General features: G+C 40.5%; 2 protein-coding genes and 1 long non-coding RNA gene across 3 annotated transcripts; 2 read left to right on the plus strand and 1 right to left on the minus strand.

Annotated features, from left to right (window-relative positions):
- Positions 1 to 1,542: 1,542 nt before the first annotated feature.
- gpsm1a (G protein signaling modulator 1a) lies at positions 1,543 to 9,009 on the minus strand. The gene is made up of 3 exons (XM_072664827.1): positions 8,852 to 9,009; positions 5,792 to 6,170; positions 1,543 to 4,811 (listed from the first exon to the last, which is right to left on the minus strand). Exons 2-3 carry the CDS (start codon positions 6,101 to 6,103, stop codon positions 4,623 to 4,625), a joined length of 501 nt encoding a protein of 166 aa, XP_072520928.1. The 5' UTR covers positions 6,104 to 6,170; positions 8,852 to 9,009; the 3' UTR covers positions 1,543 to 4,622.
- Positions 9,010 to 14,679: 5,670 nt separating this feature from the next.
- LOC140542324 (uncharacterized) lies at positions 14,680 to 19,628 on the plus strand. Its single transcript, XR_011978002.1, has 3 exons — positions 14,680 to 14,748; positions 19,271 to 19,345; positions 19,454 to 19,628. It is a non-coding gene; the product is annotated as an uncharacterized lncRNA (long non-coding RNA).
- A 42-nt stretch (positions 19,629 to 19,670) lies between these two features.
- LOC140542357 (uncharacterized) lies at positions 19,671 to 23,321 on the plus strand. The gene is made up of 5 exons (XM_072665307.1): positions 19,671 to 19,830; positions 19,988 to 20,113; positions 20,268 to 20,378; positions 21,247 to 21,746; positions 23,217 to 23,321. The coding sequence occupies exons 1-5, from the start codon at positions 19,671 to 19,673 to the stop codon at positions 23,319 to 23,321; spliced, it is 1,002 nt and encodes a 333-aa protein (XP_072521408.1).
- Positions 23,322 to 24,893: the final 1,572 nt, after the last annotated feature.

Raw genomic sequence — 24,893 nt, forward strand, 5'->3', positions numbered from 1 at the left:
TGATCCAGTTGTAATCAGACTACAGGTTATCTTGTGGGTGTTTACACCTGGCTTTTCATGAAGTGAAATCTGAGCGTGACCCGATCACCAAAACCCAGCTTGTTAATGCCAGGTGTAAAAAGTCCATCAGTCTGACTAACGCACATGGGGAAAGCCAGTCAGTTCCCAGTGTTGCTGTGGGCAAAAAAACTAACTGTGCTGCCCAAAAGTATCCTGACAAGAACCATGTTCAACAGGAGTTCACATTGGAAGTGCTTTTTTAACATGGAGATAATTATTAACACACAAAAAGGGGACAAAAAAGGGGACAAAGACGGACGCGGAATTAGAGACATTACAGTTCTGTAAACACTGTAAATCTGAACTGGTTGAGTGACAGACTTTACATAATAAATGAAGTAGATACATTTTTGTCATTTAGAGAGCGGAGTAAAGCAAAGTCTGGATGAACCTCCTTTGGAAAAATACAGCTATGTAATACTGATCAACAGCAGCTAACCAGCTAACACAGGCAGTGACTGATGAACTCATGGGAGCTCATTACAGAGAAATACAGGACAGTGAATGCACTTGACGAATGTTAATAGGTTTATGATTTTACTATCATGAAGCTACATTTTATAGTGTGCAACATTACATATCAAGGTCAAATGCTTAACCATTATGTCCCTCATATACAGGGGTTTGATGCCCGCTCTAATTACCCGCCACTGCTAAACCAAAAAGAGCTTAGTTTGTAGGGCATTTCACTGATTCCCATGAGGGAAATGTCTTTATATAAGTTTATAATTATTCCAAACGTGTACAATTAAAACATATTGATAGCTAAGACTAATAAAACATTAGTATTATATTGTAACAACAACAACATCAAAATGTGCTATTCTGTTGTGTAGGATATGTAGTTAGCTCTTTGTGGGGACCAGACGTTCCAAGGCAATTGCAGTTTTACTGGTTGGGTTAGGTAGCATGTAGCAATGGGAGGCACTGGAAATACCCTACTAAGACAGGAATACAAACATGCCTGTGTGTGAATGAGTGAGTAAGTGATTATGTATTTAGCTCTTTGTGGGGACCAGGCATTCCCAAATAATATGACAATTTATAGAGACATTTCACTGGACTTGTTTTTGGTCCCTGAGGTTAAGATAAGGTTAGGTCTAATTACTTTCCACTGCATTTGGCAATGGAAGATAATAGAAATTCCCACTGCTATCCATCAGGAGCACAAACGTGTGTGTGTGTGTGTGTGTGTGTGTGTGTGTGTTGCATCTTGGCTCTAATAACCTGAGGGTGATGGCTATATCCAATGCTTGCTGTTTTTCACTTAAGCTGATAAAAGAGACTCATGAACCTTGGCTCAGTGTAGTCATGAGTAAGAGTGTGAAAACCAAACCAGCTGCTTTGGCCTAATGTGATCAAAAACTATTAAACATTCATGAATTAGGCACTGCGAATGCAGTCTGTGTAGAAAAATCATAAGGTGCACATAAGGTGATTGCAAAAATAAGCAGGCATTCTAAAAACACTCATTTTATTCATTGGAACTTTAAAAATGTTATATTGTGATTTAAAAGAATCCTCTATTAACATGTTTTACTGAGCAAAAAATGCACTTTTTTATTTTACTTAAAACCCTTAGAGAAAAAAACATGGGAATAAGACACATATGGTTTCAACTATCTATTTCACTTGTGAAAATATGTATTATCATATGTATCCATGTTTTCACATGTAAAAAAAGGCTTTTTGTAATTACATGTGATTTTTGACCCATTTCACACGTGAATCTATATGTTCTTGTAAAGGAATCACCATCCCAGCTTATCCTAATCAGTTCAGATGGGAGTATGCTTTTCTTAGTGGTTATTAGTGTGTTTTATTTATCTGACTCATCTAAGAAATCAGCCTACTGAATCCAGTAAGTTGGATGTCCCATGGATATACACAACCATATGCCAAATACAACACATCCCATCTGCTTGAAAATCAACAGCTTCATATTCAAGTGAAACATTTTTTTCCTACTTGCATCCAATGGAAATCTTGCTGCTTGTAAATGATGAGCAGCAGCTGACACTGATCTACGCTGTTCTGTGTGACAGCAGTTAGTTCCATTACCCTTAAAAAAACATCAATATGCTAATCGTTTTCCACTGTGTTGTTGATTGGGAATCTGAACATACACATTTATAGTGTGGCTACTGGAAGGAGCACAGGTAAAGTTTCCTGTTCTCTCAGCAGTTATGGTCTAATTGTCTACATTTGGGCCCACCTCTATATCTCTTGACCAGAGCCTAAGCAGTCTAGACCAGTGTTTCCCCATTGTGGCCCTAAGGTGCCCCTGCTCTACATATTTATATACACTGGTTAACACATTGTTATTTAGCTCATGTAGATGAACGTGCTAGCATATAAAGATTGGGCTGGCCGATATTCATTTTTCATAATGGACGATAGATTTTTTAAAAAGTATACCAGTACACAATAATATTGCAAATTGCTACGAGTCAAATTCTCAGTGTTTAAAGGTTTATAATTTTACAATTAAGAAGCTACATGTCATAGTGGGCAACACCACATAGAAATTTTTTTGTTTTCAGTATACCAGTACACGATGCTATCGCTAATGTTCAAACAAAAAGATACACTCATCTAAAGGACTGTAGTTTACAAGAATTTGAATACTGAATTCACTGTTCCGTTGTTTACTTCGCTATCTCTAAAAGCTGGGCAGTGTAGTTATACAGGCCAACAATTCAATGTGACGGGGTTGTAAAGTTTCTGTAAGTTTCATAACAGTTCTGCTATGTTTTCGCTTAAGCATGTGAGTTTCACCAGATTGCGCTTTACTACTTACATGAGGATGGGTCTAAAGGCAACTAGGCTAACTAACGCTCCTCTAGCTGCCAGGATGTTGACGCACAGTTGTGCACCTAGTGCTGTACTGGTTAGCTCTAGTTTCAGCATTAGTGCATGAGCTCATCTGAAGCAGCCTCCAATATTGAAGCCTTATTTACAAAACAAACTATATTACCATTGTACTCTTTTAACATTTAGTCATTCAATATGTTCCAGTGGATCTTCTTAAATGTATACACCTCTGTTTGCTGCTACATTTATCTTTGAGCTACATTTCGTTAGCCTGCTCGCACCAGTGCACCACTGTAATCTGTGTGTGTAGTAGGCCAGGCGATATCTAAAAAAATTATCATGAGCTTTCTCGTTAAGCTGTTTTTCATGGTTGTTACAGTTATAGATCAAGTAATTCAGTAGTAGATGGTGGTGGAATGCCATGAAGTATAGTGTGATGATTTTCCAACTCATCCGAAACATACGGCCATTAAGGCTATGTTTACACAGCGGGTAAAATGGCCCGGATCCAATTTTCTCACTAAATCAGCTTTTTTTAAGGCTGTTCATGCTATTGTTTATTGAGACCTATATCTGACATCATCTGAGCAGTTTGCACTTTCATTTATTTCCTGTTCTCCTGAGTGTGCATTTATGAGGAATGTAAGTTGGATTAACGTTGCATGAATTCCAATCTGGATGTTCCGACTGAGTCGCGTTGCCATGTATCGGATATGTATCAGATTTCAATACCACATATAAAAGTGGTCCAGATTTGAACTGGCGATGTTCAATTCAGTGTTCAGTGTTCATTTATGTAGTTTACACAGCCGCACAGACAACACAGCCGTGTCACATATGACAATAAAAAGGTCAGATTTGGGCCACTTTTACACGCTGTGTGAACATAGCTGAGACAGTTGTGCTCTGGATAGAGGGAAATTTACTGTACCTTTGCATACTGGCGTATTAAAGCCCCACAATTATCCATTGTTTTAACAGTAAAATAAAAATTAAATATTACATGTGCATATTATTTATAAGTATATTATTTTGAAAGGTGTTCAAAACTAAATTAGTCTAGTTCCCTACCAGATTTCTTCTCAGCATGGCAATCACACCACTGAGGCAACGTTGTGGCGTTACACATCAGTAATTGCTGATGTCCGATAACATTGCCCTATTTTCCAGGCCTAATGTGTATTCTGATGAACTAAGATAAACTAATGTCAATCAGCCTCTTGTTTGAGTTTTCCAAATATCTATTCATTACCAATTACAGGTATTTGATTATCAAAAATAGTCCAAATGCACATCCCTGCAGTGTTTATAGTCTGCAGTGTTAATTTTGGTTTCTTTAACCACTGTGCAAAACCTAACCATTTCCTGTGCAATATATCTTGTGGCTGTTTGATGCATTCCTTCCAGCTCAAGCACTGTAGTGTACTTGGGACTTTTTTTTTTTTGTTTGCGCAAACTAACAAAGATTGGTTGTATCTGCAAATGGCTTCAAATTGCAGATTACAATCAGTGCAAAAAGAATACAGCTGAGACACTGCAATGGTATCATCATATCCCCCAAGCCTACACGAAGGTGGAGTCAAAATATGCAGTGCAGGAGCACTAGTGGACCAGGACTGGAGAAGAATGGTCTAGACTTTATGCCACAAAGCAGTTCCACCAACGGCTGAGATATATCCCTCCAGGATACTCTCAGATTCAGTGCTTAAGAGAACAGTGGAAGTCAAACTGAAGTGCAGCAGCAGTCTCTAACTGGAGTCTTCTTCAGAAGGCTTGGACTTAGGCTCAGAGTCCGTGTCATCCTTCTCATCAGGGTGGAAGGAGACCCGCTGTTCATCCATACGTTTGGCCTGCACTCTCTGAATGAGACTGAAAAAGTCTTCATCTGGATCTGGAGCTGGAGGCAGGGAGCACCTTTGATCATTGATCCTAGAGGACTAAGGGAAGAGAGACACAGTAGGACAAACTGAGTGAGAGATTAGGTGCTTTGCTCATTTTTTAAGCTAAAGACTTTTCAGACAATTGCTAACCATCCCTACACAGGTGCTCTTCTAAATTGTGGTATGAGGAGCATGACTGCTCTTGAAATGAAGGGTTCTGAACCCCTTTGAAAAGGAGATATGTGATGTTTAAAGTACATTCACAGTAAATTGTTCTATGACTAATTTAAGGGTTCTCCACAGAACCTTTTAATTGGGCCGAGGTACTCAAAACTTTAGAAAAGTTCTTTACACTAAGACATCTCGTTTTCATGACTGGCTCTCTCTCACCACTGAATGTGCATTTAGTAAACCAAAAATACACTACATGACAAAAGTATTGGGACACCGAAAGGTGACACACAAAGATGTCCAGGGAAGGCTTTCTACCAGATTCTCGAGAATCGCTGTGAGGATTTGATTGGATAATCACCACCCCAGCTCATCCCCAACTCCCCAACTCATCTCAAAAGTATAAGCACCACCATTCCACTATTCCAGAGAACACAGTCATACTGCTCCACAGCTAACTGCTGGGAGCCTTTTTTTTTTACCCCTCTAGTCCACGGATGGCGTTAGCCGTGGTGCCAATATGTTCTTATTTTATTGGCCATACCTTTTTACATGGACTAGGCAAGCTGTGTGTGACTGCATTTGCACACCTGTGTCAGCAATGGATGCAATTTAAAGTAGCTAAATGTGTTCATATGGTGTATGTACTTTAGGGCAGTGCTTCTCAAAACAGTATAGAGGAACTCACAAAACATAGAGATACAACAAAAAATGGTTTAAAGACCATGGCTCCTATTTTTAGGAGCGTACTAATAAGAACAGACTTTAGTAAACTTGGAATCAGTGAACGTCAATGAACACATTAGTTGTATAGCTTATATGTGTGTGTTTGTGTTCTACTGTGTTCAGTGTTTTTGATATATTACCTGATACTTTATGAGCATATTAAAGAATTCATCGCTCGGCTCCTGTGGGTTACAGGCTTCACAGAGATGGCCGACGTTGTTCTGTGCTATTGTTACGCCCAGGCGGTCTCCTATACTGGCCCTCTGATCGTCCAACCTGCGGCTTTGGGAGCTGGCTATCAGGTCAAAGAGCTCCTCAGTCTGGGTGAGGGAGATGAGGGAGGTGGCTCCGGAGAGCAGTGGTGACTGGCGCCCAGGTGATTGGGCTGCGGACGAGGCCTCTCGTGGCTGGCCGTTGGGCTGCGGAGGGTGCTGACCGTGCCGGTTCTCCATGCGTCCGCTGGTAGACTCGCAGAGGACTGCGAGGAAGCAGTCCTCATTAGAGGAGCCCTGGCCTTGGCTTTAGAGAAAGAAGAATATGGTAAGTTAAGTGAGACAACTAGAAAAGGACAGTGGGGCTTAGTGGAACTAATTAGGATTGAGTCTTCTGGAGCATAATGAAAAACACCCCGCTCTGCTGGCTAATATAAAAGAAGGCAGTTTCTAGCATTAAGAAATGTTCCAGTGTGCTGGTGCTTCTAAGCATAATCAGGCCAGCTTTCCAGACCCAGATGAAGCCTAAGTGTAGACTAATTGAGAGTTTTAATGGTTAAACACGGTTTGGCATGGCCGTTTAGATTTCCAGATATTGGCTTACTAAATTCGGGGCAGTATCCATTACCTCTAATGGAACTGTCGGTTTCACAGTAGCTGCTGTAATTTCTGTTAAAGTGCAGCATGTTGTCACATTACCATTGTTTAACAAGTATAATGGTCATTATGTATCACACTCACTTTAAGAGCATGCAGTTCATGAAGTCCAGTATTGCTCATGTAACTGACTGGAATAAACGTGTCATTATGCATTAGTAGAAATATTTAATGACTTGTTTAATGCAGGTTGGTTGGATTCATTTGACAGTAACATTATAGGCCCAATGGACAGATTTCAGGACTACAGGAATGGATTAGCAAAAATTACCTTATTTCCTTTTTCCCTTGAGCAACAAGACTAATTTAACAGTTTGTGTTCTGAATATTAGATAGATATTTTTTTAACCATTTTTTCTCGTCCATTTTAGATTGCCAACACACAACCCCCTCTATCTACTCTCCCCCAATCCCAAGTAATGCTCCAGACACTGGGATGTTGAGGACTGACACACGCCTCCTCCAACATATGCGAGAGAGCCACCTACCCACCCAGAGAGAGCAAGGCCAATTGTGCTCTCTCAGGCTCCGGCTGCTGATGGCAGGCAGCATGAAGGACTCAAGATTATCCTAGCAAAATGAAAAAAGCAAACTTCAGACAACAAATATGTCATGGTTGCTCAACTAACATTTGGGATAAGGTCAAATTTATGAAGACATGATGTTTTGATAAAACAGATAAAATAAAGCCACTGGTTAAACAAAGTCAACATACTGGCCAACTCACTTTAATGGGCTCTTCTCACTCAATAACCATAATGGGCAGTACCAGGGTCAGCAAAAAATACTGATAGTCATGCCCACATACTGTACGATAAGTCGATAGCGTGACAGGCCTATAATGTACTTTTCCATGTGAGGACGTTCTCGGCAATGCTATGCTATGTTACCTGTACAGATGTTCTCTTTCTGTAAATATTCAGGTCATCTGTAACTTTCTATATGTAATATTTTTCAACTAAATCTGTTTCACATCTCTCAGCTTCTTCAGCTCTTTATTACCTTTAGTACTTTTTACTTTTTTAATTGATCCCCTACCCTATTTATTGTTTAGAGTAATTGTCCTTTAGTTTAATACTGTAAATAATCTGTGTTCTGTGTTTTTGTTACTTGTCATACGTGTTGCTCTTACCAAGACAAATTCCTTGTATGTGTAACATACTTGGTGAAACAAAGAGATTCTGATTCTGATTCTGATGAACTACTTTTTAACCCCTTATGCTCTGTGACCTTTATCATACCCTAATGATTACTAATCGAGAACTACATGAAAAGCAATGCAAACTGGCTGAGTTGTTTCTAAGTTATAACAGTAGGGGGAAAAAGCCAGGATTAATTAATTATCTGATATTCTGACGATATATATTTAAAATAATGTTAATGTCATTTTAAGACCATTTCATGCCAATTATACAGTGATAATATAGCATGACAATGCATTTACACCTTTTTAAAGAGCAGTGAACTTTTAATTATTTAAAACATTAAAACATTGAAATTGGAAGATAAAAATGAAAAAAAAAACTTTCCTAAATAAATAAAACAGATAAAATAAAGCCACTGGTTAAACAAAGTCAACATACTGGCTAACTCACTTTAATGGGCTCTTCTCACTCAATAACCATAATGGGCAGTACCAGGGTCAGCAAAAAATACTGATAGTCATGCCCACATACTGTACGATAAGTCGATAGCGTGACAGGCCTATAATGTACTTTTCCATGTGAGGACGTTCTCGGCAATGCTATGCTATGCTTCTGTGTCAATAAGGAAGAGATCACAAACACCTGACATCCAGCACTGTAGCTTCATTCCGGATAATGTTACTTAATCTTTACATAACAGGACTGGTGCAACTGGTACAAAGACAATCAGCTTCTTCTAAGTTATGCCGGCAAAGGCCCGAAAAGTTGTTCACACCACCAACACCAAAACTAGGTCACACAGAACAACCTAGTTAGAGCTGGCATGGTGCGATGAATGAGGTCCAGCAAAGTTTGAAACAAGTGCAACACTGACAAATGAACACAGACCTGATGCTAGTTTGCATTTGGTTGAGAACAGTACATGAAGTTCTGCTAATATCACTCGAGTCATCGTAAAAGATCGAGAAACACCTTCAAAAACAGAGGTCAGATGAAAAACCACATGATAAATGATGTTTGCCCTTACAGATACGTGTGCAACTCTATTTTTATGTAGAAAGAAAGGAGAAAAAAACTGCACTGGGTTGTACTGGGGCTGCCTTAGCTCAGCATAGCCTCAGAAGCCACAGCCCAATCACTGAACCGAATGAATTCCTAGGTAGACATTACATACACACACACACACCTTGCTCGCCCGACACCCAAACGTGTTTGCTATAGAGCAGTGGTTTCCAGCTTGCTAATCTTCTTCCGCAACGCTAGACAGGAAAATGAATAAACGATGGAGCGCGCTTTATAATCCAGCAAAACGTGGTGCACTTCCCATTCTCACACACCCAGCCTTTCCTGTGAGTGGGCTTGTGTCTCTTTTAGAGGGGGAGAGAGGAAGAGAAAGGGAGAGAAAAGAGGGGGGGAGGAGGGGAGAGGGGGATGGATGGGGGTGGATGGGGGTGGAGGGGTGGTGAGGGTGGGTGATGGGGCGCAGTTGCCCCTCTCAGCTTACATCACGGTTGCTATAGGAACTGGAAATCGGCTCCCAAATCTCGCTCCTGTGCGCTCATACACACACACACACACATACACTAATACACATGTACAAGCAGATGCAAGCAGCCAGTAGTGCATGTGCATACACACTCATATATATATGTATGTATATGTATAGAGGCTACACACCAATAGACACACACACCCACAGTTACGCACACACATACACACATGCCCTGGCTGGAATCCCTGCATTGTCCAGTTCTATTCATTGCTTCTTAGAGAGGATCAGCTGTTTCCGTTATTCTGGACACTAGCAGAACCACCGTGGTCGAGTTTTTCCTAAGGCCGAGATTTTCAGAGTTTTATCTGTGTGTGTGTGTGAGTGTGTGTTTTCTCGTCCACTGCTGTGATCAATGAAAACATGAGTCGCTGCTGCAAGAACGAGGCAGGGGGTGGGCTGGGGTAGGGGGTGATGGTGGGGGGAAGAGAGGGAGGAGGAGGGGAGGGGGGCACAATAACGATTGAATCCGGGGAAACCAAAGCAACACAGTGTAGCCTGGGGCCCTGCCTGCACTGAATGGATGAATGCCAGTGCGTTCAGAATGCCCAAGGGAGGAATAGAGCACTCTCTCTCTCCCACTCTCTGTCTCTGTCTCTCTCTCCCCCTCTCTCTCGGGATTCCCCCCAGTCCAGCTCTCCGCATGCCAGCCAGCAGGCAGCTGCTAGTGCAGGACTTAATTTGCGTGCTGGTCTCAGATGCATCTCTGTGCGTCCAGCTACACCATGCACACTCCTACAGCTGTTTCTCACGGCTCTGACTCCGGCGGCCGTCACACACCTCTGCACTGTGGACCAGCTGCATTTGTATCCGTGCGCGTGAGGCCAGATTTAATGGCCGCAGGGCCAATGATGCACGGGCATGTGCTGCCGTCTGCTCGACGGAGCAGAAGAGAGCTTATATGCACTGGATTGCTTCTTTCCCCTCCATATATACAGTTTACATATATATATATATATATATATATATATATATATATATATATATATATATATATATATATATATTTGGTGCCCTTCAGTGAATGTATAGAACATTTGCACTCCATTTACAACACTGTTATAAGCCATCATTCCTATCATGTAACAGACCGTATAGAGCACAGGTCTAGTTAAGAACAACATTTGTTAACACATTCTGACAGACAGAGGCTAAAAGAGCATCACCCTAATTTAAGGGCAACATTCATAAAACTCATTCAGTCTACCTCAATCTAAACTAGGCCTCTGCCCTAAAGGGGTGCTAGAATATTAATGGTACTGCCAATTAACCCATCCGTTCTTAGCTCTGGACACTAGGAGAGTAAAAACTTCTGAAGACTCAACCCGATACATTCAGATACATGCAAAGCCAACCACCACCTCTTCAAACTGCCAGAGATGCGGCATTGCACACACACATAGAGTAAAGTGCCGGATCCCCAGCTGAGAGGATGAGGGGACACGGGAGGGGAGAGAGTGCCATCTACCCACCCGGAGAAGAGAGCATGGCCGATTGTGCTCCCTCCGACTCCGGCCACTGATGACAAAATGGCATGGCTCTGGATTCTAACCTGTAACCCCTGGGCCATAGTGGTAGCACATTAGACCGATGAGCCACTTGCAAGCCAACTGGTTATATTTACTGGTTATATTAAACCAGCCCAACCAAAATCCCTAAACAAAGCTGGAGAAACTGAAACTTTGGTGAGAATTTCTTGTGGTTGATACTGATACTGAAGAGACCTCCAGACTTTGCTACTTATGGGAATATGGGTTGCTACACAAATCAGGCCTTGTGCCGTAACCAATCAATAAAAACAAAGCTTGTGTTTTTTATCACACACCCTCCGTAAAAGGAAAATCGGTGGGTTTCATTCTGAGGCAACATAACACGATTGTAAATAGCCCTGTAGCATCCCATGTGCATTTTTCACCCAAAATAAAGTCACATACCTACTATTTATACACCAGTATACATGTATATACATATTATATATTTATACATTTACTCAATACTGAGTAAATCCATTTTTTGGCACCTTTAAAAGTTCAATTACATGACAATGGTGTTGATTACAGGGTTAGAAAAGGTTGGTTGAATGGTTCTTATGTCAATACAATGCCATTTATGTCATAAAACATTCATGTAAGCTATTCATAAATATATTCATAAAGAGCTACTTGATTGATTCTGTGCTTATGCTGGTGTTATGACGTCCCTTTGTATGTCAGAGTCTCCCAATAGAGTGTTTATAATGTTGGACAGGGATGACATGACATCAACACAGTTAATGCTAAAATGCTGAAACTGAAAAACAATAATTCAAGTCATGTAATTGGATTCATTTACAATACTTCAATATTTATTTATTTATTTTTGTGTTTCCACCCAGGGCTGCAATCTTCAATAGCTGTTGTAACTCAAGTACAACAAACCAATGTGCTGTCTGAGATAAATATATAAATATATAACTATATTTCCCTTTTTCTAAAGGCTTCTTTTCATGTGTGATCTGCAATGCAGCACTGTTCTAAACAAGTGTACAAATCTGCACTCTTACCGATCCCCTCAGAGCTTGTAGAGCTGATGCCTTCAGATGATTCATCAAAGTGAGAGACGCCTTCTCTCTTACTCCTTATCAACACACAAATACACACAAACACAGCAGATCTCTCTTAAACCTCACTCAGGAAGCTGGGACGAATAGTAAATAGTAGCAGGTGCTTTCTCCAAGTCATGTGAAACCAGCCAACAGCATGTTTCCTACAGATTACCACTCCAGCAAAGCCAAACTTGCCCATCTGTAATCTCTCAATGGAAGGGCTGATGCTTAGATGGCTACACCACTCAGGACATCACTTTTGTCAACTGCCCATGTTCATGTTTTTACTCAGGAGTCTGTACAGTTGTAACCTATAAACCTGCTTAAAATGCACAATACATCCAACCCTGAGGCGGATACAACAGCAGAAGACCACGTCAGGTTCCACTTCTCTCAGTCAAGAACAGAAAGCTTAGGCTGCAGTGGGAACAGGCTCACCAAAACTGAACAGCTGTGAGGCTGGTCTGATGAATCTGGATTTCTGCTATGAGGCATACAGATGGTAGGGTCCGAATCTGGTGCCAAAATCTTGAATCCATGGACCTAACCTGTCCAGGCTGATGGAGGTGGTCAACAATGAGTTGAATGGTATTCATCCCACAAAGAATCAAGGCTTTTTCAGAGCAAAGAGAGGCCCTACCCAGTATTAATATAGTGTTTCCAATAAAGTGCTCAGAGAGCGTTTATTAGCAGTTTATTAGGCATCAGTACTGCATATAGTGCATTAACTAAGCTAAATGTATACTCCATTGTAATGTGATGGCTAATGAATGAAGCTCTCTTTACTGCTGTACACTGCTGGATTCTGTGCTTACTCACACACTCAATGGGCGGTCTGTGGGACAGGGGGAAACCCTGCTGCTGCCAGAACACAGCCGCACTTGTTGAAGCACATAGCATGGCAGCAAGCAGGACGCCTGCACCTGGACGCACTTGCAGGCTTTCCAGAAATTCAGCAGCTTCAAACGTTAGACCTCAGATGCCCATGCACTGTTTGTACAAGAAATCTGCTACAACAAGAACCAATCTGTCACTTGTTTATTCAAAGGATGCTTCATGTAGACATTTTGAAATCAATAAAGGGTCAACATTAGAAGTCTATCCACATACTTTTGACAGGGTTGAGGTCAGGACTTTGGGAAGGCTATTCTGTAAGCTTAATTTTAAATTGCTTTATCCACTCAAAAAGCACATCTGATAAATTCTTGGGATCACAGGCCTGTTGGAGCACCTAACTGTGTCCAAGTTTTAACCATCTAGCTGATGGTAGCTTGATGGTACTCAATCTTCATTACTCCAACTACCTTCTGCAATGTACCAGTTCCACTGGCTGCAAAACAGCCCCAGGGCATGATGCTACCAGCACCATGTTTAACCATGTTACCAGGTCTTTTGTTTCTCTAGCCAAGCAGTCAGGTTTCAACCAAATTCATATCAGTGTTTAGTGGAACTACCTATCACTCATCACTGCCAGTTCGTTTTTGCATGGGGATTAGCCATTTTCACCTGTTCGTCACTGCATCACACACTAAACACTGCATGACACACCACCAAAATAAAAGACTGGTACTGACTCTTAATTTGGTCTGTTTAATTGTTTCATTGTTAGGTTTTATATACTTTTATAAACTAATATGTTTAAATATAGGTATGCTTTTTTACTGAAGTATATATTTGGCTCCATACTTCCACTTATATAACTGAGTAGTCTGAGTAGTAGTATCATCTTTGTAAAATGTGACAGTGGACACAGAAGAACTTAAACAGAAGCAGGCTTGGATAGAGATACACTATATATCCAAATGTTTGTGGACACCCCTTCTAATGAGTGCATTCAGCTATATGAAGTTGCATGCTTTGCTGACACAGATGTACAAATGCATACAAACACAAACACACACACACAGCCTGTCTAGTCCCTGTAGTCCCAATTAAATAGGACTCTCTGGAACAGATAAACATGAATCTATGGACCTCTAAGCCTAATGCCTGGCGTTGGCTAGAAGGGTGGGGTCCTGACCTCACTAATGCCCTTATTACGGAATTTAATCGAATCTCACAGCAATGTTACAAAATCTAGTAGAAAGCTTTCAAAAGAAGCAATCAATAAGCAAGTGTCCCAATACTTTTGTCCATATGGTGCATTTAGTGTATCTCAGAGCTTAAACATCTTGAATGGTTGTGATCTATAGGTGTAAGTCACTAGAATCTGCACAAGGCCTCAATCAGACATACAGTGAGTCCTATAAAGTCCCATAAAGATATTCATAATTAATTACTGATACTAAGGTAACCACCAACATATATACATTATTAATAGCTGTAATTAGTTATGACTAATCTTAATCTCTGGTTTTCAGTGGTTACATTTCAGAACTTAGGCTTATTTCTATTTCTGCATTAATTTTTCATTGATTTGTATCCATTAGATATGTATTTATTTAATGTTTAATTATGTTATTTATTTTGCTATTCTGTGTCGACCAGAAAAGGATGGGTTCCCCTTGGAGTTTTGGTTCCTCTCAAGGTTTCTTCCTCTCGATCAGAGAGAGTATTCCTTGCCACTGTCGCCTATGGCTTGCTTGCTCACTTGAGGCTCGGACCCTGATCACTAAAGCTCCTTGTGTGACAACGCCTGTTGTTTAAAGCACTAAAGCACTATCTAAATATACTTGCCTTCATTACTGAGGGATTTTATAGATCTATACACGTAGCTAGTTAATGATTGATGCATGACTCTTCTCAGTGTGCTGCTGTGTGTAGTGGGAAGAGCTGTGTCTGCAGTGCGCAATAGCATTAAGCACTAGGCTGAACTGCACCGGCCTGAGATTACTGCAGTGTGTTTGTAGACGGTTGCTGACTCCTCACTGTTACTAGGCGAGTCAGTATGTCAACAAAATCAGTTGGTGACAGTATGAAGACTGACCACATTGAAATGTTCAGTAACAAGGTAGGCAACAACATTTAAAAAGTGTATATGTTATTTACATTAATATTTCTTCACTTTTTAAAAACCTGTTTCTTGATAAGTACATCTATCTGTCCATCTATCTGTCTACATCTGTCTGTCTGTCAATCTAGGGACCTACTGATCTATCAGTCTATCCAACGATAGTATCTATCTATCTATCTATCTATCTATCTATCTATCTATCCATCTATCTATCTATCTATCTATCTAATCTGTCTGTCTGTCTGTCTGTCTGTCTATCTATCTGTCTATCCATCTATGGATCTGTCTTTCTTTATATCTATCTATCTGTCTATCAGACTATCTACCTATTGATCTATCTGCTTGTCTATCTTATATACAGTACAGGCCAAAAGTTTAGACAAACCTTCTCAATCAATGCGTTTTCTGTATTTTCATGACTATTTACATTGTAGATTCTCACTGAAGGCATCAAAACTATGAATGAACACATGCTTTGTACACTCTTGGCATTCTCTCAATGAGCTTCAAGAGGTAGTCACCTAAAATGGTTTTCCAACAGTCTTGAAGGAGTTCCCAGAGGTGTTTAGCACTTGTTGACCCCTTTGCCTTCACTCTGCGGTCCAGCTCACCCCAAACCATCTCGATTGGGTTCAGGTCCGGTGACTGTGGAGGCCAGGTCATCTGCCGCAGCAGTCCATCACTCTCCTTCTTGGTCAAATAGCCCTTACACAGCCTGGAGGTGTGTTTGGGGTCATTGTCCTGTTAAAAAATAAATGATGGTCCAACTAAACGCAAACCAGATGGGATGGCATGTCGCTGCAGGATGCTGTGGTAGCCATGCTGGTTCAGTGTACCTTCAATTTTGAATAAATCCCCAACAGTGTCACCAGCAAAACACCCCCACACCATCACAGCTCCTCCTCCATGCTTCACAGTGGGAACCAGTCATGTGGAATCCACCTTTTCTGTGTCTCACAAAGACACGGCGGTTGGAACCAAAGATCTCAAATTTGGACTCATCAGACTAAAGCACAGATTTCCACTTGTTTAATGTCCATTCCTTGTGTTTTTTGGCCCAAACAAATCTCTTCTGCTTGTTGCCTCTCCTTAGTAGTGGTTTCCTAGCAGCTATTTGACCATGAAGGCCTGATTTGCACAGTCTCCTCTTAACAGTTGTTCTAGAGATGGGTCTGCTGCTAGAACTCTGTGTGGCATTTAACTGGTCTGTGATCTGAGCTGCTGTTAACTTGCGATTTCTGAGGCTGGTGACTCGGATGAACTTGTCCTGAGAAGCAGAGGTGACTCTTGGTCTTCCTTTCCTGGGTCGATCCTTGTGTGTGCCAGTTTCGCTGTAGCGCTTGATGGTTTTTGTGACTCCACTTGGGGACACATTTAAAGTTTTTGCAATTTTCCGGACTGACTGACCTTCATTTCTTAAAGTAATGATGGCCACTCGTTTTTCTTTAGTTAGCTGATTGGTTCTTGCCATAATATGAATTTTAACAGTTGTCCAATAGGGCTGTCGGCTGTGTAGTAACCTGACTTCTGCATAACACAACTGATAGTTCCAACCCCATTGATAAAGCAAGAAATTCCACTAATTAACCCTGATAAGGCACACCTGAAAACCATTTCAGGTGACTACCTGTTGAAGCTCATTGAGAGAATGCCAAGAGTGTGCAAAGCACTATTTTGAAGACACTAGAATATAAAACATGTTTTCAGTTATTTCACCATTTTTGTTAAGTACATAACTCCACATGTGTTCATTCATAGTTTTGATGCCTTCAGTGAGAATCTACAATGTAAATAGTCATAAAAATACAGAAAACGCATTGAATGAGAAGGTGTGTCCAAACATTTGGCCTGTACTGTATTTATCTGTCTATCTATCTATCCATCTATCTCTCTAACCTGTTGGGGGAGAAAGCAGCTATATAGTCTACAGTTAACTACAGCTGAAAGTCAGTGTAGATGTAAATATTATAAACTAGACACCAACATTTTGATTGAATATTTTAACTATTTCTGAATGAATACAAAATGATGACATCAAATGACATGTAATGGTTTCCTGCCTCACGATTTGATTACCACTTTTGAAAAGCCAGTCAACATGGACGTTAATTTTATACACAACTTCTACTGCAGTGGAAAAATCATTCTTGACTGTCAGTGTAAGGACCATTTCTGCTGGTCTATTTTTCACTAAATGTCCAAATGTTTGTGGACATCCCTTCTAATAAATGCATTCCCATTCCCATGCATTCCCAAGTCACACCCATTACTGACACAGATGTGCAAATGCACTCACATGGCGTGTCTAGTCACTGTAGAGAAGCGCTGCCAATAAAATAGGTCTCTGTGTTCTCTGGAATGATGGTGCTCCATCTAGTACTTTGGGGATCAGTAGGGGATGAGGTGGGGTGGTGGTCATCTAACATTCTGACCTCACTAACGCTGTTGTGGCTGAATGCAATCAAATCCTTACAACTCTCAACTCTAGCAGAAAGACTTCCCTAGACAAAAGCAGAACTCTTTTAATATCCTTGATTTCGGAAGAAATTATGAATGAGCAGGTGTCCAAATACTTTTGTCGATATCTGGAAAAGCATTGCCAATAGAATCACAGGCAGCCACAGATGTCAAGCATTGACCAGAAAGGATATAAAGCCCCCCACACTGGGCTGCGGAGCAGTTTAGCTGCATCCTCTGGATTAGTGGAGCTCCATTCAATACCTTTAAGATGGGTTAGAGTGGCAGAACTAATCATCCAACATCAGTATCTGAGCTTAATTGTGGCTGAATGCTACACAATCCTCAGAGCAATGTTGTAACATTTAGTGTAAGGCTGTTGTAACATCTAGAACAGAGGTTGTTGCTGTAGCAAATAAGACCTACACTCCTTATTTATACTTTCATTTTAGGAGGAAACTGAAGAGCAGGTGTCTGCAAACGTTTGAACACATAGTGGCTGTGTCTGTGCATGACAAAACTCTCAGAAGTGGAAAAAACGGTCAGTCCAAAAGAAACAGTTACAAATAATGACGCATCTGTGACTACACTGATAGGCAAATGAATAGAAACTGAGAAAACTGACGTTTCCTCTCTGCTGAGAAAATGCACATCCGTACACTAAACCCAATTTATAGGTTTAGACCAAAGACATGTATCAGGCCACACAGCAGAGGGGATTTAGAAGGATTTATTTTTCCTCTTCGATTCATGATGTGTCACAGCTCATGAGCATAAGCTTGTACAGATACAGTTTTAATCCACCTTTCCCTTCACTTTTATTTCATATAATCTCTCCATTTCAGAGACTGCAGAAGAAACTTGGGGTTGACTTACCTGAACCTTGGCCACATTTATATCATGGCCTATGGTGTTGCTGTATGTTGCTAAAATAGGTCACTTTTATGGCCTACACCACTTTTCAAACTAATGCCAGTAATAGAATTTACTTGATTGAATTGTGTAAATCATGTCAACACGAATAAGATTTTTTTACTGTTTAAAGCAACAATATGTAGCATTTTATAACAGCTTCAAAATCATTTAGATGCTCCACTGACTTGTAATAGGAAGTGCTGCTGTCATTGCCACTCCAGGCTCAGCATCCTACTAACTGTACTGTGTAACTCTGGTGAAGCAGACAGAAAAACACTCACGATAACTACATAATGCTGCATAACCCATATAGTTTATATAGTATATTATAGTATAGTATATTTGTGTAAAATCCTGTAAAAATCCAGTCTACATGCCTCTGCAGATGCTTGTAATATACATGTAATATACATACGTGTATGTGACGGCTCAAAGCATATGCCTCCTGACTGTAGGGGAAGCCCAAGAGCAAGAAATACCAATTTTCACATAATGCTGCTTTAAACCAATTTGTTAACATATTTAATATTTGAATTTCTAAAAAATAATCTACACCATTATATCAGATGTGAGCAGAATTATGAACAGAGCTGAAGATTATTCTAAAATGGCTGAGGACACATTTAAATTGTAATATAATATAAATAGATATACAATTATGCAATATTATTTATTATTTAACATCATTTAAGAGTTCTGAGATATTCAGCACAAAACATCCTAAATACCTTCTGCTGTCTAACCTAATGTACCTCAAGAACTGAAAAGGGGTTCTTTGATTTCTAACAACAGCACTGCTTTATATGGACAAAAGTATTGGGACACCTGCTCATTCCTTGTTTCTTCTGGAATCAAGGGTATTAAAGAGTTCATCCAAAACCATTTAAGCATTCCAGTGGTTAATTGAATTGAACCACAGCATTGGTAAAGACCCCTGAAGAACCCTAAGAGGGCAGTGTACATTAGCTCAAGGCCACTTACAATCTGTGATTTTTCATCTAAACCTGGATATACATTTGTATAAATGCATGTAAAACTATAATAATGTAATTCTATGCTATTTAAAATATTTGTAATGGAAATTAAGTAAATTCAGTTCATTCATAAAACAACACTTTATCCCTCGCTTACTTCCAAATGTTCTTAGGTTTGAGGAGATCATCAAACAAACCTACATAATGAGTCACAGTGTAAACATGGATGATTCAGAGCCATCTTACAGGTGAGCCTCTAACTTATTTCCTTACTGATTCTGAAAGATATTGAGCTCTGTCAGTATAGAGTTGGATATTTGAGCAAAGTAAATGACCACTATATTCTCCAAACTCAGGAAGACATTATATGAGGACAGATATTATGAACCCTGTTCATCCAGGACCTTTCTACTGAACAGCACCCATCTACCAAATCCTACAGAACATGGCCCTGAAGATAAACATCCACCAAATGGCTCAAGCAGACATGTTTTAAAAGTCACTGCGCTACACTCCCAAGGTTCTCCACAAGGTGGCAATTTGTCTATAATCTCACCCAGAAGGGTCCACCGTATGGAGCTTCTGAAAAAGAGTCATCTAAACTCTAAGGCCCTTGAAAGACTGAGGGTAAAGATCCAGCAGCAGAAGCTAAAGAGAACATCTGGAAAGCCTGTCGTTAAGTTGATGCGTCAAGGCCACGTCACCAGAAAGGTCTGCAGGGTGACCAGCAGAGGTCTGTAACGTCTCTGTGCATTATTTTAAATGAGCAATGACATTATCCAGGCTCTTATAAAATAGATATAGAGGCACTGGGATGACACAGAAAGGAGATTGAACCGTGTGAGACTTGGTTAAATTAAGTTACAGTGTAATAAAATTTCTTTGGCCAGGGGCAAGAATAGTACCAGGTGCAGCTGGAGTAATGGGATTGTGCGCTAGGAAAGCCTATCTAAGCCCTTCTGCACCCACAGCCAGCCACTTGAAACCAGACTCCAAAGGTGCTGCTCTCAGGAACAGTAAGAAATTGCTTAATTGGATGTTTCCTGCCTCAGAATTTAATAAAAGGTGTATCTCACTGGTTCGCAACCAACCTGTTCTACTTGGCAGCTTATGTAAGTATAACTTAACCTTCCACAAAACTTTCTGAACATTTCCTTCCCAATGAAACAGAAGAGCACTCCACTTACATATCTGCTTGGAGAGAAGCCCAGAAGCTTGTGAAGGAAGTTTTGAACCACCAATCTGTCAGTGTCTCAGCGACTGAAAAGGACAACACCAAGGGTACAGTGCTCTTACAATAAACCATATGATCATATTAAGCACTAAGATAAGTGTGGGTGATGTAGCGATCATGATAACTGTATTTTAAATACAGTTATCAGCCAAATGCCATAAATCTACATGATAAATGTAATATTATTATAGAATTCTAATGATTAAAAATAACATTTTTACACAGGCTTTATTTTTCACAATTTTTGTGGTGATTTTTCATTTTTTCGATGGTAAAAAAAAAAGAAAAATATTGTTTTCCCATGCTGTATATGGGCAAAGAACTGTGGGTAACTGTGGGCCGGAAACAATAAATCAGTTGCATCTTTCAAATCACTCCGAAAGCAGGCTGCATTTATGGGCTGTATACGAAGGGTCTGTTATTTTGGAACAGCCTCTGTGACATAGTGGCCGGGAAATTTAGCCTACCTTGGCTGCAGGTTTTTGGAATAAGTTAGGGATCTAGTAGAAAGCCTTCCCTGGACAGTAGAGACAGTTACTGCAACAATAACAGCATTGATTTCAGAAAAAGCATTATAAAAATAAACAATATCTGATAAACAACCCATGCTGTATGGTGTTCCAATCTAACAACTTTTAACATAACTGAAATGGTAGCCCCAAGCTGATCCAGAAAGCTAGCTAGTCACAATACAGCCATGCAATGTGATACAATACACTCCAATAGAGATGAATCCCATGCAATACGATACATTAAATTGTTATATCCCTACTATTGTGCAGTAATTTATCATCACCATAATAATAATTATATCTCATCATGTTTCTCACCCTTACATCAACCATACATTACACTCAGAATCTGCTGAATACGTGTGCAGTGTCTCATTAAGCTATGTATGTCTTGAATTTACAGGTCTGAAGAAGGCTCCCCAGCAGATTGGAGCTTTGAATGTTCAGAATTGTTTGAAGCAAATATCCGACTGGCCAAACATGACTGAGAATTCAGTCCATCGCCCCACCAGAAAAAATCCCATAGGCCAAAGTACAAAGTCCTTTCCTGCCTGCAAACCTTTCATACTAGCCAGCATGAACCAAACCCCCTCCAAGTACACTTCATCCAGCCAGGCCTCAACAGACCCCTCCGGTAGCCATGCTAAAAGTAGCGCAGCCCAACCATTGTCTTTGAAAAGCAAGGAGAATGAAGGTCCTGCCAAGCAAAGTTTTACACAGAGGAAAAAATCAGAAGAACTTTATGAATATATGCACCGACAGGCCCTCAAGAGGAGGAGGAAGGAAAGGCTGATGAAGAGTAAAGCAGCACTTGAGGAGGAGAGGAAAAGGAGGAGTGTGCAGGAAGTGTTGAAAAAGCAGAAAGAAGCTCTCCAGCGCATCAGAAAACAGCCGATACAGGAGGTGAGTGGTCAGATGTGTTTGGAATTAATGCTGGTAATGGAACCACTGCCCAGGTGGCGCTTGTGTCAGTTCATTAGACGACTAGTTGGAGATTAGTAGGCTTAGTAGTTAGCAGTTTTGTCCAAGGACTCTTATTGGCCAGGAAATCGAACCGTAGGCTGCCACAAGGGGGGAAGCCAGTGGTGTTATCCACTACACTTCACAAACCGTTTAAAGGCAAAATACACATTACTCATGCATGCCTTGACTGACCACGACAAAACCACTCTTCATTATGACAGTAGGCCCACTGCACTGGCTAGTAGCAATCAGCAAGCTAAATAGTTTCAGCTAAGTCCAAAAACATAGTTATGAAGTAATGTCTTAAGACATTAAGAAACCTGCCATCAAAGACTGTAACATACACAATATGGACAAAAGTGTCCACAAACATTTGGACATATTGTGTATGTACATTTACTTTTATGGCATTTGGCTGATGCTCTTATCCAGAGCAGCTTATATATTTCGTCACAGTCCCGCAGAAAACTTTTTGTTATCCACTACACTACACCAACACCACCCACAGATATACACAGGTTTTAGGGATATCACAATGACCGTACTTTCAAAGCGTATTGAAAAAAAAAAACAACTGTGGGGAGTGAACGGTTCGAAGTGGAGCTTTTCCTAAATGTGTGATAATAAGAGCTCAGTAACATGTTTATCAGAGATCAACCAGCCACTCTTCTACCATGAGGATTGAACATCACCTCACAGCATTACCCAAACATGTCAAACTCTCAGCATGACCCAAAGATGCCAAAGATATGGTAGTTTTTCAGTTTTTCTACTTAGAGAGAGAGCAGCACAGCACAGAGCAGGCAGGCGGAGTTGTGAACAACGCAGTGATTCAGCACCTGTCGTAGCTTTCTAATTATTCATGAATAGAAGAAGTGTTAATTGTGGCTGCTGAAGAACTTGGTATTTAAGGTTGTCACAAACATGTATTCCATTCTACCCTGTAAAATGAAACCATAAATCCTTACTTACTGTAACAGTACAGTAAATGATGACTGTTTCTGAGGTTTTAATGAGTTGTAAAGGAAGCTAGTGGAGGTTGTTTACATGATGTAGCCTATTCATTAAACTACACTTCCAGAAATCTGACAACTGTGCAAATTTACAGTCTTTTTAAACAGTGTGAAACCACTCATGCTTCTCTGCTGTCTGCTGTATTTTACATCCATTGAATCAAGTAGGTAAAAGACCATGTAGCTTAAACCATTAATTATTAATACAGTGAACAATAAACAGCTTTGGCTCTAGGAATCCATCCTTCTTCTAGAAAGTTGCAGTTTCTGCAGTAGAACATTGTTTTGTTTGAAACTCAGTCAAGATGTCAAGAGGTTCTGTGGCTGTAATGTACTGTACAAGATGCAGCTCGATTCCTGTATTTAACATATGCATACCATTTATTTCATTTCTTAGAAAAACAGAAATGCTGAAAAGCAGAGTGGATGTGTTTTACTGGAAAGGGAACAGGTTGCTAGCACCAGCAAGGCCTATGGACAGCACCAGTGCTCTGCAAGGTGAGCTCAGTGGACTTCAATGGACTGCTGTTATGAGAAGAACCAGGGGAGGGCAGCATTCACCAGCATTAGTTTTCAAGTTTTTTTTTTTTTTTTTTACAATATGCTGACAATACACTGACATAGCTGCAGACTATGGGCTGGTTTTGCAGCCAGGGATTAAGCCTAGTACTGCACTTGGAGATGTAATGGAGATTTATTGAAATAAGAATTTAGTCCATGACTAGGTTTAATTATTGACCAGGTCATGGAGGGAAATGATCATCATTATTAATCAAGCTATACTGCAAATATGTAATTACCAGTGTATTGTTTTATTTTATTATTAATGATACGCATCTTGTGCTTACATTTACTGGTCATTCTTTCAGAAATCCCCACCATATAGATGTAGGTGTCCCATTACTGACTGTAGCCTGTAACTACACAATCTACCAGTCACCCTGAGCCCTTTCTATAGGACCACAGCTGACAAGGTGCACTATATGGACAAAAGTATTAGGACATCTGCTCATTCATTGTTTCTTCTGAAATCAAGAGTATTAAAAAAGTGTTTATCCTGCTTTTGTTGGAGTAACTGTCTCTACCGTCCAGGGAAGGTTTTCTACTAGATTCTTGCCAGATCACTGCTGTGAGAATTTCATTGCATTCAGCGTTAGTGTGGTCAGGATGTTTCTTGGATGGTCACCACCCCACCTCACCTGCAACTCCCCAACTCATCCCAAAAGCATTGGATGGAGAACCAACCATCATTCCAGAAAACAACACAGTTCAATGCTGGGGGGGTTATACCCCTTTAGCCCATACTTGGCATGAGGCATGATGCCAATAGGTTCATATTCATCTGCTCCAGGGAGTCTTATTCTACTGGCAGTACTTCTACGCAGGGACTAGACAAGCTGTGTGTGTGGGCATGTGCACATCTGTATCAGCAATGGGTGAAACTGAAAGTAGCTAAACGCATTTATAAGAAGGGGTGTCCACAAACATTTGGACATATAGTGTATTATTTGATGGCCTTGCTGGTGATGGACTACTCTCAGCAAAGCACTGATGAAACAGACGGTAGCTGACTAATTGTTCACAGATATATGCAATACGACTGGGCTACTTGCTGATAGAATAGCCACTGATTGCAGGTACAGGGTATGTATACATAGTAAAATAGCAACTGTAGGCTTGACTGCATGTTTCTTTATGCTTACACAGAACTCCAGAGAGTTTCTCTGGGACCAGAAGCCCTGTGATTTTGGCTGATGTGAACAGATCCCAGATCAGCCTGGCAGAAGCCCAAAGACACAGAGTGGAAGCTCTCAGAAAGATGATGGCTTCTCTGGATGTACGTGTGGAGAACGAGGCTATCCAGCTGGGCATCACAGGGCAGAAAAGAAGCCTGGCAGTAAACACTGGTAAACAGCATGAGGCTACAGACAGAAACAAGAGGACTGAGCCTGTGCACACTCCTGGAAATGCACTTGAGAAGACAGAGATCAAAATCAGTGACGGTAGGTGGATAACCGCTATGAGGGAAGAAAGTTTGCACTACACCGCTCAGCCATAACATTAATTAGTACCA

Source organism: Salminus brasiliensis, chromosome 20 (assembly GCF_030463535.1).
Source record: "Salminus brasiliensis chromosome 20, fSalBra1.hap2, whole genome shotgun sequence".
Classification (NCBI taxonomy): domain Eukaryota; kingdom Metazoa; phylum Chordata; class Actinopteri; order Characiformes; family Bryconidae; genus Salminus; species Salminus brasiliensis.